Here is a 14,588-nt window from a genome sequence, read left to right on the forward strand (position 1 = left end):
GTGGTAATAACCAACCTCTACACGCCCTTTACATGGTTATAACAGTATACAACATGCATATAAAAGCTAGAGATCTTTATATATAACTATTTTTTTGATAAACTGTTAACTTTAGTTTCTTTACATTAAATGTTTGTCTCGTTTAAGACGGAAATTTTTTTTCACTTACGCTTAATAAGTTACCAGCCTAATTTACTAATGTTCATACAGTACACTTTCCAATTCCCTTTCCTAAAAGAGAACTACGTACTTAAATGACATATTTCTATGTACTATGTGTAGCTGAAAAGTTGGTCTAAGATATAATTTTACTGTGTCTACCAATGGGAAGTATATTAATTATTCATGTTTCAGCACGGTATTCGTGAGTACCTAATATCATATTAAAGGTTTAATATGATTTCAGATCTTGTATATTCGTACGCACCTTGCTTGTTTGTCACTTAGCAAGTCGATTATCTGTTATGAACACATTGGACTCCTGTTCACAACAAGCTATGTGAGTGACAAGTATGTTCTGGTGACGTAACTGATGACTGAGCATCATGGGTAGTCTCTGACGCTGAGTAACCGCCTGAAAGTGGCTTAGCTAGCTAAACCACCACAGTCAGTCTGCACTCGCCTCTGCAGGCAACATCTTGTTTACTCGATCCACCACTATGCCATGTAACTAAGTGCGTAATGACGTCAGCCCTAGAACATTAAATGTTTCCACCCGTGCACTGTCTGTCACGTGTGTAAAAACTGTTCAAAATGACGAACATGAAGTTAATGCAGTCCATGTGACACCTAAACTGAGAGTTATGAATGGGGAAAATTCGCGGTTTCGATGACATTCAGGATAGACTACACAGTTTTATGTACACGCGGGCAAATAACGCCAGTTCATTGTCTGCTGACTTGCGGGTCGTCTCAAATGGTTTGCCCGTGATTCGATGCTTCTTTAGTTGAGGGTTGCTCACTGGCCCGGAGTCGTCCAGATAAACACTCAGCCAATAGGTAAAGCAGCTTATAGGTATACGTATTTGAATTTCAGCCTATCGCTAAATCCACGAATTTTCCCATTCTCTACCGGAAATTCATTTCTTCGTTGTGATGATGCGTGCTTTGCCAATGAGCTGTGTCGCCTGTGTACAGTGGTGAAAACACTTACTGAAAAATTTATTTGTATACCGTAGGGTAAATTGAGGCGACGGTTCATCGGAGCGTAACGAAAAATGCAACACTTAGTAGCGGGGCGATTAATTGAGAGGAGGAGAGGGAACAAATTAACAAAGAAGGGAGTTCTCACAACTGTAAGATTCTTTGGAGGTTTTTCGTTGGCATGTTTGTTACAATTATTGTGAACCTCAATTTTGTACTTTATTATTTGTGTTTTATCGATCACGTTAATTGTTGAACGTGTTTTATTTGTCGAGACATAATATTCACAACTCTTATGCCTTTATGATCTGTAAGACTTTCATTAAATCTCTTCAACAAAACTAGACGAAATTTTTTGGTTTTTTTTTTTTCTAACAGCTGCCCTACAGAGAATGTCCTTGATATAAACCCTTCATATTGATCCCTTGGAGATTTTCTTTCCAGACGATACATCGGCCACGTCAAATACATCCGCGGACAACGCCTGGAAACATCGCGTATCACGAAGAGTTTAGCAACGCTTAACTAATGTGATTTCCTGCAGCTCGCGAGTATATACATACTGCGGCCGGTTTCGCCGATGGATTTGCAGGAATTATTTTTTTTATCCCGCCCAGGCAGCAGATGACCTTTTCGATGACATGCAGGATTAGTCTTATAATGGAGGCCCCGTGGAACATGTGCGAAGAGAATGAGCGATTGAGTACGTGCAGAAAAGTGTGACTACAACATGCCTGGAGGAGGTGCGGAAAGGGGGGGGGGGGGGGAGAGGCACCGTGAGGGCCAGCTGAGTGAAGGTGAGTGGTGAGGAAAGTTGTTGGCTGAACGTGTATTGCAAGCCGCGCAGGACTTACACCTGACTGCACACTCTTGTTTCTTCAAGCTTCATCGCGGCTTCAAGTTGTCTTCTCTCTTCCCGAGTTCCTTGAAGGTAACGCTCGGGAAGAAAGGAGACAACTTTGAAGGAACAAGAGACTGCATTGAATATCACCAGTAAGGCCATTGACGGAGGAAGGAAAATTAAAAAATACAATAATAATATGGAGCTTGACAGCCGATAAACGAGACAATTGATTGGAATTAACTTTGAAAAATTTCGTTACACGTTATTTTTAAAGCAAATTTAGAATATTAAATAATTTAAACATATATATTTATTTAAGTGTCCATTGGGGGTTGGATCAAATAGCCAAAAAATAAGATAAAACGGCGATTTAATTCGGTGTACACTCCTAGCAGCACGCCCTTGACGATAGTTATCACAGCGAGGTCGTGGCTAATCGTCGCGGTCAACCAGACTTCATCACGAGTCTTAGTTGCTTGGTAGCACTGCGCGTGAGGCATGTACAGTCTGTGCCATGTAACTTGTCTCAATATATATATATATATAAGTGCCACTGTTATACGCATCCTTCTGCCACTGTGGTCCTGTCAAACATTCATGTGGTTGTCAGCGTGAAAGCAAAAGTTGGGAAGTTGGAAAGTAGGCAAAATTTGAGAGAGACAACATACATTAGTCTGTCACAGAGTTCATAGAGCTATAGTGTACGATCCTCAGCACATTTCCCATGTATAAATTCCAAAGTAGAAGCATAATTCGTTTCCCTTGGACTGTCAGTGTTGAAATTTGAGCCCAAGTATATCGAATTAACGTAATTTGCAGGTGGGTGTCATTATTTCCTTCATCACTTAGTTTATTTACGTGTCTGTTGATAATTTTTCTGTTGAGGAGAAAGGAATTTTAGATTAAGTAATTAGTTCTGATAACTACAGTCGTGTCTATTTTTACGTTGACACGGGAAAGGTTTTTGTTCATCGCCAGTGGTTGTTGATGACCCTTGAAGATGGTTCCGAAACTTCGAGCACACTGTCATTCCCACGGACTTGGTAGGTCAACTCGGAAGCCGAGAGATGATGGCTAGGGGCAGGCATTTTTTGCGAAATAATCTGATTGCTCGTTAGACTGCAACAAGGTATGCCATTTGTTCCCTTTGTGATTGGCGGCCGTCTGCGAGAGAAGACATCGCCCTGTCAGGACGAGTTTGCTTCCGCACTGGGTGGCTGTGATTGGTGCGCTGACGGTAGACATGCACCTGGAATAAACCCAGCCAACCACGAGGCACAGACAGTGCTACAGAGTTTTAACTCACAGCTGTTCGGAAAATCTTTTGGGCGAAAATTACGCTGGCCCTAGTGACGGCGTGTGTTTGAGCTGGCGAGAGCATGTCTGTCCCGGGCGCTGGTTGGTCGGGAGATGGCGCCCACGCGTGCCCGAGGCGCACCCCGCCGCTTTCCCTCGTGCCAATGTTTGGTCGCCGCGCCCGGCCCTGTTCCCCGCGGAGACCCCCCAGCGCTTCCTCTGTCCCCCTGCGCCCCGCGTCTGTCGGGCGCGACCCACGGGAAACAACTTCTGCTCGGTTTCACGTTCCACAGCCCGCAGGCCCCCAACATGACCGTTACGACATCTGACGTGATTGTGCACAAAATATGATACAGTGATACCAGGGGCGTAGCCAGGAGGAGGTTTTAGGGGTTCAACCCCCCCCCCCCTTAGCACTAAATCTTTAATTAATTTCTTATTCATCACTCAAACAAATTTCATATTAAAATTAATAAAAATTTTTCCATTACAATATTAAAATTTAAGAACCGAAAACTGCTAAAATAGCACTATTTTACACCTTAAAATCCAAATTTTCCCGGGGGAGGACCCCCGGACCCCCCGCTTTAATACGGGGGGGGGGGCGCCCATGCTTCTTAACACCCCCCATACACAAATCCTAGCTACGCCACTGAGTGATACACGAAACATCGAGATAGATGTAAAATCGGACCGAGAAGTTAAAAATTAGATGGAAATGGATTGGGGGGGGGGGGGGGGGGCCCGCAGGAAACTGACAAATACCATATGTAATGTAACTCCCTAAAATGAAAATATATATTCCATTCAAATTTAAAGTTCTTTTTAATAAACCTAAAAATATATTTACGCGTTTTTTTTTACGCAGAACTGTTTAAGGCTAAGACTCTTTGCTAGCAACTTCTGTATCCCGTCCTGACACTATTATGCTCCACTACTGAGCTCCCTACGTACGAGAGGGCGTCAGAAATTCACAGTGGGCACTTTCAGTTACAACCATGCCTACTCTAAAAATAAAAAAAAATAAAATCTCTTACAAAAATCTCGCTAAGCTCGACAGTGTAGTCACTCAGTAAATCAATTAATCAAGACCACTGGTTTTAGTAATACGTTGTGTTCTATTACTGTAACTGCACTACAGTCGTGTACGGCAAGATAGAACGTTGTTTCAAAATGTTATACCGAATTTATTGAATTAGAAGCTAATGGCATACAGTTTCAGGCATACTTATAACGCTTTCTCAGCTGCAAAGTCACTAACCTGATTTCAATTATATGCTGCCAAATAGTTATAACTTGGCAGAGCGTATTGTAACCCTACATTCGTTGGTCTTTTTTCTCCTTATCTGAAATTAATTCGCTTTTTTTCGTTGTTTGATTCTTTAAATTAAGAATATTGATTTTAAGTAATTTCATGGGCTCTGGTTTACTCTGGTTGTCACAGAAATGTCTTTTCAAATGGACAACAAATATTAACACACAAACAAACGGTGAACAGGCCAAAATCAGTTGGTAAACTGATTTTCCTGTTGTTCAAAAAAATTAATTGCTTCCACATAACGAAGATAAGTTTTTAAGATTAAAAATATAGTTAATCCAAACCTTTTCTGCCTAAAGAATACTAAAACATCCATAAATCATATGTCCCGAACGTAAAGCTGTGTTTACAATTAAAAAAAAAAAAATAAGCGGGTACATAGCAGGCCAAGCACATGCCGGGTATACGATCTGTGCAAAATAGGTTCACAATTGAAAGCTTACTGTTAATTTCAGTCAATGAAATTTCGCGATGTATCTGACATCTATTGGTAGTGTTAGTAAATAGCAACATTACATGATTATCTCATGACATATGACCATAGATAAATTTGCGTCCACAGTTTTTCATTTCATAAATTAAGTTGGGTTATGTAAAATTTTAGTTTAATATCCTACCCAAGAAATATTTATATATTTTTATTTAATTAATTTCTAGTGACTTTTTATTATTAATAGTATTAATTATTTTAAATCAGGTCACAGGGCAAGTTTCACCACCTTCGTTCAAGATTTTAAACAAGGCTTAACAACACTTAAGTGTCGTCTAATGAAAAATTGCATTTCACCAAATATTAACTTATGTTTAAGTTAAATAAATAAAGAATGTGCTAAAGGAATGTGAACTTCTGATTGTGTTTCTTTGAAAAACTTTTTCGCATTTATTATTTTTAAGAAGAAATATTTTCAAATATACTATTATGTGATTGTTTTAAAATAAATAAGTTCGAACTCTAAATTTTCGATTTTTACTTTCTAATAATGGGTTAGTTAATTATTTATCAGCATTGCAAGGACCCTTTATATTTAATGCACGAAAATTAAAAAAAAATACATGGACATTTTTATGAGATGAATATCTCGTTCATCTCCAACATATTCAATTACTACGAATAAAGAGCGACTATTTTATGGAAAAAAAAATATTTCACATTTAAACCTAAGTAAGTATGTTAAAGGCTATAATTATATTTTATATATTACTTATCAATTGCATTATAAAAATTTACATGCACGTTAGAACACATCGTAAAGACATTGTCATAATTTTATTACAGCTAGGTATACGATTTCATCTAACATAAATAATCTAAACCAAAAATAACCTATGATGTTCTTTAAAAAAATTTGTGGGTAAAATAAATACAAAGAATGTTTAAGGAATTAAAATATTTTTTCTTTCTTTATGAACTATATTTGTTTTTAAACTTAACTAGATATTACCCAAAAACTAACAAAATAGAATGGCCAATGGCTGCAATTGAATTTATAACGAACTTTAATAAAGTTTAACCTTGCTTAATTAACAGACGTTAGTGAAACACAAGAAATGTGTGGCGAAGTGAAAAAGCTTAACAGCAGTTTGAAAAGTTTAGGTAACTTTAAACTACCCTTAGTTAAACATCTGTAACTACAGTATGGTGAAATTGGCCCTTACATAGACCTGAGAATTGTATCAACTCGACATTTTCTTGCCACAATATTATTGATTATTATCATAACCAGGTCTCTAGTCACGCCAAAATTGCAAAGCAACCCATGTTGTTGGCTCACGGACACTTACCATCACGTGGAGTTGTTTACAAGCAACGACAACAGAAAAAAAAATCGCTGAAGGGTACGTAGACGATTGGTACTAGGTGTGAGAACTGTCAAGTTTTTAAACCAGTTACATGGCGCAAAGTATCGTCCTTGTCATCCCACATTGTTCGTCTGCGGTGCGATTTAATTTTTTTTTTTTAATTATTTTCCATGCACGGAGAATGTCCTAGGAGAACCATTGATGGTGTTCGTCCGTGTTAAACATGGGTTGGCCACGTCTGCATGGATACATGGTAAGTATGCCTATGTGAAGCCGTTTTTCCTCCACATAAATGTTGCGCCATATTGGTTCCATGCCCAGAAAATTGGCTGAAGTGTAGTGTGGAACTAGTTTTAGATGTCTGCTTTTTATGAAAGTGAATTTTTAACGACGAAGAGTTTAATTCATACTTACAAACCATCATCAGATGTTTTCGGGCTGAATAATATGGCGATAGCAAGGGTTTAAAAGTGACCGACGTAGAGACGGCATGCCTTCTACTGACAGTTCTTAAACGAGTTACATGACGCAAAGTATAACTCATGATATTTCATTTGAGGTTCCACATAACGACAGATTGCCCCGACTTACTGCCGGCATTCTCACGGTCCCTCCCACATATGCGCCCTATCAGGGTAGGGTGGGAAAAATTCCAGTTTGTTTTTTTTACATTCACGAGCTATATATTAAACAGAACTGCTAGGGATCACTCCCTCTTTTAGATCGGGAAGGTATTAGAGCTTCGGCAATGACCAGCGGCTGGGACCAGCATAGTCACCGCCTCAGCACCGTACCTGATTCAGCTGACCAGACAGTTGGCTGTGTCCTGAGCCCTTACATCACACCGGGACCCCTCACAACACCCAATGAACCCGTGGTCCGGTGGAGGACTATCCAACCACTGCTAGCTGTCCAGGCTAGTACCGCAGCTGTGTCATCGCTCACCTCCACATAACGACAGTCGCAACACGCCGAGGAGGCAGACGGAGGTCCCAAGCTCCCAGGGGGAGATGCGCCCTTGTTGCCCGCAGTGCACGGGCTGGGTCGAGAGGCACTCTCGCCTCGCCAGACACAGCCGCGCCCTGATCGGGGTTTCTACTCGGGCTCGTGACCTCGGTCCGCGGGCTGTCCTCCGTGTGTGGGGGGGGGGGGGGCACACGGCCCTGCCACTGGCGGGAAAGTGCCCGCACAATAACTTCTCAGTTAGCGTCGCGGGGCCAGGACCTACCTTCCTGGAGACTCTCCGTACACGGCATTCGGTGTGCGAGTCATTTCCTGAATGGAACGGAAACGTGTAAACACAACGCATTCGTGTGCCAAACAAAACTTTATAGTAGTACAACCATACTATAATGCTTTATGTTATAATTTACAGTCATAAAAATAAATTTTGAGAACTTAAAACACACCTTTACAAATTTAATAATACTTAGTTAAAATTGAAATGTAGAGAGAGAGAGAGAGAGAGAGAGAGAGTAGCGTTCGCTCAAACTATAGAGAGACAAGAAATTGTTAGCCTTCATATAATCGACCCAATATTGAATAAATGAATTTCGTGTTAACATCTTTACTTCTAAATTTAAATTTGAATCAGATAAATATTTTTGTTTGTTTGTAGGAAGTATTTACAAAATAATTTCTGTATTTTAAGAAAAACTAAATATATATACACATATTTAGTGTTATAATATGTGTTTAAATGTTTCAGGTTAATTTGGTTTTAATTTATCTGTTGGACTGCGAGTTTCAGTTTGAAATATTTTTAAAAGTTAGCACCACGCTTGTTCGAGAACTAACAAAATGTTAAATATCTTTGACGCCATGTTTGTTCCAACAGAATTTTCCTCTGATCATTTATAGGTATTATTAAGTTGTGATTATATCTTGTTATGACAATTCAAGCTTGCAAATGTATTCTAGGATAGTTTCATTACCATAAAGTTTACTTTGGCACACCAATACACTAAGTTCATCCCCCGATGTTCGCGAAAGTTAATATATACGGGTGCATGTTGCCACTTGTGGGTCCGCCATCTTGTCGACTTCAGCTCGTGGCTATAGCAGTTTCTGCAAGCATGCGCGTTGGACTTCCAACCAGTGAAATTTCCGTTGTGCAATGCGCGCTTATTTCGTTGCACTTCTGGCACAACCTAAATTTTCACTTTCAAAGTGCCTAAAGAAATATAACCTCAAAGTCTCAGGTGATGATAATTTCGGTCCAGGAGGAAAGTAACATGTTGAGCGGTGAGGCATTTACATGAGACGCGTTCGGTACTCATGTTGTTCGGCTAGCCCTGAGAAATCATCAGTACCATCTTGTTAAACAGAATTATAGGAAGGTTTAAAAAAAAGGAAGAAAGGTTTTACCGTTTTTCCTAAAAATGTATACTTTACGTATATTTATCACACTCAGCATTTTTTTAAAAAAATCTACGTTAAAATTTGTGTCAGTATTTAGAATTTTACAAGCTTATTTGCAACTTGAAAACACGTGATTTTGTTCGTTACCGAGGTTAGATGTTCACACATCACTAGCGAGTACTAAAACACTAGCTCACCTTTTTTTTTAACTTTGCAATTGCCATATTGTTACCCAAAAAACACTGCTGAAATGGTGCTTGATAACGTACGATGCTGATTGGTAAGTATAAATTCTAATATCCGTCGTTAATATATTTACTTTTATAAAAAAAAAAATAGTCATTTAAAACGGCTTACACACTACACTTCAGCCAATGTTTTGGACGTCCAACAATTAGCAGAAGGAAATAAAAACCCTAACCATGCAGACGTGGCCACTCCGTGTTTAACATGGACATAACGCCATCACTGTTTGTCGTAGAAAAACCTCAGGACTTTCCTAGACAATACTGATGATTCCGTGGATGGAATACAGTCAGAAAGAAATTATAAACTTACAGCATAGACGAACAGAGTGGGCGGACAAAGATTAGACAGTTGCAACAAGATGAGTTAATAGAACAACCACCCCTGACAACACAGCGACGCTCAGACGAATGACAACAAGATAATTAATTCAGCGGAAGGAATTTTAATAATATTTTTTCCTTCTGACTGAATTACTTCCACAAAATATATGTTTGTGTACCGAGCATGACCTGTGTGTTATCTGTGACAACCAGTGTAAATCCTCAATGACGTATGTCAAAAATACTATGATGCCAAATCAATATTTCCCATTGCAAGAATAATAAAAACAATAGGTACTGTTAGGATTGTGTATTTAATTACATAGATGATATTAGCCGAACATCTGGTGCACTTAAGAGGTTTTCAATTGCCTTAAGTCCGCCAATCTCACTGCCAAACCTAATAAAATAGCTCTAGGTAAGGATCATGTCAGATTTATAGGATTTATGATTTTGCAAAGAAAATCTTGTCATAGATCTTAAAAACACATTTTTGCCCATAGTGAACTTCCCAAGACCGAAAACATAAAAGGAGTTCAGCGTTTTATAGGAATGCTTGGATATTCTGCACGCTTCATTCCGAATTTTGAAGCTGTCAGTTCTCCGCTTAACGTTTCACGTAAAAATAATTCTTTATTTGTGTGGGTTGACGCCCAGGAAAAATTATTCATTACCTTTAAGAAGTTATTGTCTTAGTTATTGTCTTTACCATCTGTTTTGGTATTACCGGATTTTGATAAAAGTTTTCTGTAAAAGTAGACGCTTCATATTCGCGCTTGGGCTGTGCTAGGGCACTTAGAGGAAGGAGTACTGCGTCCAATAGCTTTTGCTGAAGCCGAGAAACGTCTGGGGACGTACGAAAAGGAAGAGCTGGCATGCCTAATCGGCATAGAAAAAAAATTTGCGGCCTAACGTAATTGTCGGGAGTTTGATCTATACACTGACAATCGTAGTTGGTTCTTCAACCACCCCCATCAGCTGGGAAAGCTAGGCCGTTGGGTGTTGCGGCTTTCGCGCATCCGTTTCATCGTTCACCATCTCAAGAACCTATGTAGTGGCTGACGCCCTTTCTCGCATGATTTTTCCTGACGAGTATGAAACGCCCGAGGCTATTCCCCCGTCCAAAAGAACGGGTAGTTTTTTGTAAGCTGTTCCCCGAAGGGTATGTTAATATCCGGGATATCCAGGCGCAGGATCCATCATGTGTCAGTATCCACAAGGATATGCGGGCGCGGAAGGACATTCCTTAAGCGGGGGAAAATGGTTTGGTATCCTTCTCGGAGAATTCCGGCCGTGCTCGTCAAGCTGTGGTTCCGGTGGTGTTACGCCCGATGCGATGGTGATTAATTATTTTCACGCCCCTCTTATAGGCGGCCACCTGGGTGGTTATAAAACCCACCGCAGAACTGCCACGCACCAGGCTCAGCCAGAACTGCGTCAGGATGTACGTTACTTTATTCGTGCGTGTCACGACTGTCAAAGTGTGGAAACCGCCCGTTACACTAAGGTGGTATTGTACAACGCCAATCCACCAGTAGCGCCAAGGCACGTCTTACACCTAAGATATTTTTTGTCCTTTAACTAGATCTTGTCTGATAGTGGTCATCGATATATTCACTATATTTGTTATTCTCTTGACGTTAAAGAACGTGAGAGCCAATTATATTGTCTGGACCCTTAAGGATAATGTCTGGAAATTGTTTGGTGCGCCTGCAATGTTAATTTTTGACAACGCTTTTTTTAAGTCTTCAACATATAAAGATGCGTGTTTTGAATGAGCGATAACCCCTATTTTCATTAGCTCTTATTTTCCGCAAGGGAATCAATCGAAGCGAGTGAAGAACGTTTTGAAAGGCATCTTAACCTTCTTCTATCGCGAGGACCGAACTCTATGATTTTCTGACATAGAATTCACTAATGTTGGTTTGAATCCTGCTACTCATTCGGCAACAGGTTCTCCTCCTTCTGTTCCTTTCCTGGGTCGTGAACTATCCCAGCCCCTCCTCAACCAGTGGGGCTAGTCGTCGCTGGACTCGTCTCTCGACAGTAAGACGCTTAACGCTGTTTTGAGTTCTGTATCATGTAACCTTGATCGAACCCTAGAGGCCGTATCGCGAGGGTATAATATGTCTCGCAGTGATCATGCGTGTCAAGTCGAAGACCTCGTCATATGTAGGAACTCTTCCCTGCCATCATTGGCCGATAAAGTTAATCCCGCCCTTTGTCGGGCCGTATCGTATTGTAATGTTCTTAGGACGAAACATGCCACTGCTTGAAAGAATTGGTAGAAGAGGTATTTTGCAAAGCTCGTATTTAGAACCTGAAGCCGTATGTCGTGTGATGTGTGGTGCTGTTGTGTGTAATTTTTGTTTTGTTTTGTAAGCAGACTTCTACTCCTTTCCTGTACGGCGGCGCCGGCCTGCTCGAAGACCGCGTCTTCGCTGGAGGACGCTCCGTGGCGCGACATCGCTGGAGGCTGACCCCTCCCCACTCTACCCTTGTAGGCTGCTAGCCCGTCGAAACCTTTGCCGTCGCCGTCCCTGGTTCGTGAACCGGACTTGGCTGTTCCTGGGGCAAGGGCTCAGCGGCACTATTCCTGCCGACATGCCGATCCTGCCGTCCTGGACACGATGTACGAGGGGCGCCCCGATTGCTGTCTGACGGCCTATAACCCAGAGGCCCGCCGCCGATCTCCTCATGCAGACATCTTGCTGACGTCCGCCGCGCGGCTCCGGTCATCCGTGGCGACCCCTGCTGTGCTGCCTTCCCGCCCGACCGCGGTGCGGCGCGGGTTGCTGCCTCACGCGCCGTGCGAGCCTCGCTGCTAGCGCCGGCGTTGCAGTGTGGTGCCATGTTCGTGCTCGTGGGCTGACTGAAGAGAACTTCACCGATCGAACATCTTCTGGACCTGTCGCGCCAAGAGCGAATCCGTCATCGTTTCTTGTAATGGACAGTTACGTAATCGCCTCAAGTTTGAAGTCCAATGTCATTACGGAAGATATTGCTTGATGTTGCTTGATGATTTTTTTTTTATTGAGAACTTGTTAAACTTCAACTCGCGAGGAGAGTAGGGACTTTTCTGTATGGGGGAGTTGAAGAGGACGTCACCAAGAATATCTTTTCTCGTTCGCCGGCTGCCTCCCCTCATTTCCCCCTCCTTCCCTCCTCCCCACCGCAGTGCTGTGACGCGTGTGCCGCCCCTCTTCTGCCTGGCGCATGCGCGGTAGGCGTGTCGGCGAGACCCGCGCCTTCTCTCGGGTTTGTACTTGTGAGTAATGCGCTTGTAGTTACCGGTCACCTTGCGTTGTCCTCTGCGACGCTCGCCGCAGTTTTATGGTATGTCGGGACTCGTGACAGTAGTTTGTGGTACGTTCGCTTGTGTTGCGTGATTACTCAGAGCAGCGGGTGACCAAGAACCCCCTGGATACTTATTCCAAGGCTACGTATTCATATGCAATCATTTGAAATTTGAATTCAGGGAGTTTGAATTTAATGAATCTTTTGTCAAACATTTGAGTAGCCCCAGATGTAATAAATGACACCAAGAGTAATGCTTTGTGTTGCGATAACATTCCTGGTTACTGAACCGCATATATTTATATAATATGATAAGACGGAACTTGTAGTCTTTATGTCGATACTTGTGTACACGATAAGGTTGCAGAGGATCCATTATCAGGGAAAAAAAAAACCGCAAAAATCTGGAAACGTTAGAAAATTTCTTTTAAAGAACAATAAATTTAAAATGTAATGGTAAGACTTAAACTGATCCCTTAATGTTCATACATTAACTATGTCATTTATGTTGCATTTACGGTCAAGTTTTTATTTTGTTGCAATGCAGGTGCGTCAAGTATTTCTGAACATAGTTTTTGTTAATAATACTGAATTCTATTTGTAATGCTTACCGACATTTAATAAGCACGTTGTAACTCCGGAAATGTTAGGAAGAAATATATATATATATATCTTTTCTATGGATACGTTTTGGTAAGAGAAAAAATTATAAGCTTCTGGGAGAATTCAGATTTTTTTCTATTTGTGGGTTTTACTGGACACACTAAGCTAAGATTTGATGGCCACGATTTTCATTATTGTGCAAAACTGTTATTTTCTTAAGACCGTCTAAATATAATACAGCGAAAGGCCTTTAATATGGCACATACAGGACAGAAATAAAAAATTAGGAAATATGTCCTGCTAGAAAACAGGAACTGAAAAGCGAAAAAAAAAGGCGCATGTTCTTATTAAGCGCGTTACAAGTTATACTTACTTGGCGTGATAAAAAAACTTACTTTAATTTTGTATACAAATAATTAATAGAAATATCATAATAAAAAAGCGTAAGCGATATTATAAATACGGTTGTAGTATAAATACTCATTAATAATAGAGATGAATTTCAATTAGTAATGAAAATCAATAAATATGATTAAAGTTTATCCTAATTTATAAATTAAATTTTAGATTTCATTTCACTCCTTCCTTGTATAAAAGTTAACATAATCTGTTCGTTAAAGTAATAAACATATTTGAATTAATGAGTGCAAATAAAAGTAAATTTATCAATTTAATTGTAGATTTCATTTCACTCCTTTATATCCATACAAAATAGTGATAATTCAATAAAAATGATTCAATTTTATTCATAAAAGTATGCAATCATTTCATTAATGTTTTGTTATGACGTCACGTTAAACTATCATCCGTAAACCGACTTTACAGACAACCAATTTTTTTTTTCGTAAAAAAACTGCTAAAATACTACAAAACAAAGGTTTCTGACTTGAATTTTACCGTCAATAATACTTAAAGATAATATGTACCGATAATTGGTTGAACACACAACCACTCACTGACTGATGCACACTTAATTAAAATATTTTTGTACAAAAGCAATTTTTTTAAATGTTTGTTTGAGCTTTATTTATAACATTTTGGAATGATAATGCCAAAGATACTAAAACGCTACAAAAATAAAAATAAAATATTTTTGCAAAACTCCGTTCCCCCGGAGAAACCCCCGGAATGGCCACCGCATGGGGAGCCCAAGAAAAGAAACGGGCTCCCCATTTGGAAGTCCCCTGGAAGGTTTTTTTTGTTCCACCCACTGTTTCTTTGGTAGTCTGACTTGTTACAAGGGATTGTATTCCTACCAGAGAAAATGCCACAATTTTCTCTAGGCGATCCGCCTTGGAGGAGCCGGGGTGCGAACCCGGACCTACAAGTCACAAGGCAGGCGCTCTACCCCAGAACC

The 14,588-nt window shown here is 40.4% G+C and overlaps 1 protein-coding gene across 1 annotated transcript in view; it reads right to left on the reverse strand.

Annotated features, from left to right (window-relative positions):
• Positions 1-12,184, reverse strand: part of LOC134533442 (uncharacterized) — a 60,410-nt gene extending 48,226 nt beyond the window's left edge. The window contains exons 1-3 of the mRNA XM_063370965.1: positions 12,136-12,184; positions 11,739-11,899; positions 7,347-7,440 (exon numbers count right to left, since the gene is read on the reverse strand). Coding sequence (XP_063227035.1) covers positions 7,347-7,440; positions 11,739-11,899; positions 12,136-12,184 — 304 coding nt within the window. The remainder of the gene's footprint in view (positions 1-7,346; positions 7,441-11,738; positions 11,900-12,135) is intronic.
• Positions 12,185-14,588: the final 2,404 nt, after the last annotated feature.

Source organism: Bacillus rossius, chromosome 6, assembly GCF_032445375.1.
Source record: "Bacillus rossius redtenbacheri isolate Brsri chromosome 6, Brsri_v3, whole genome shotgun sequence".
NCBI lineage: Eukaryota > Metazoa > Arthropoda > Insecta > Phasmatodea > Bacillidae > Bacillus > Bacillus rossius.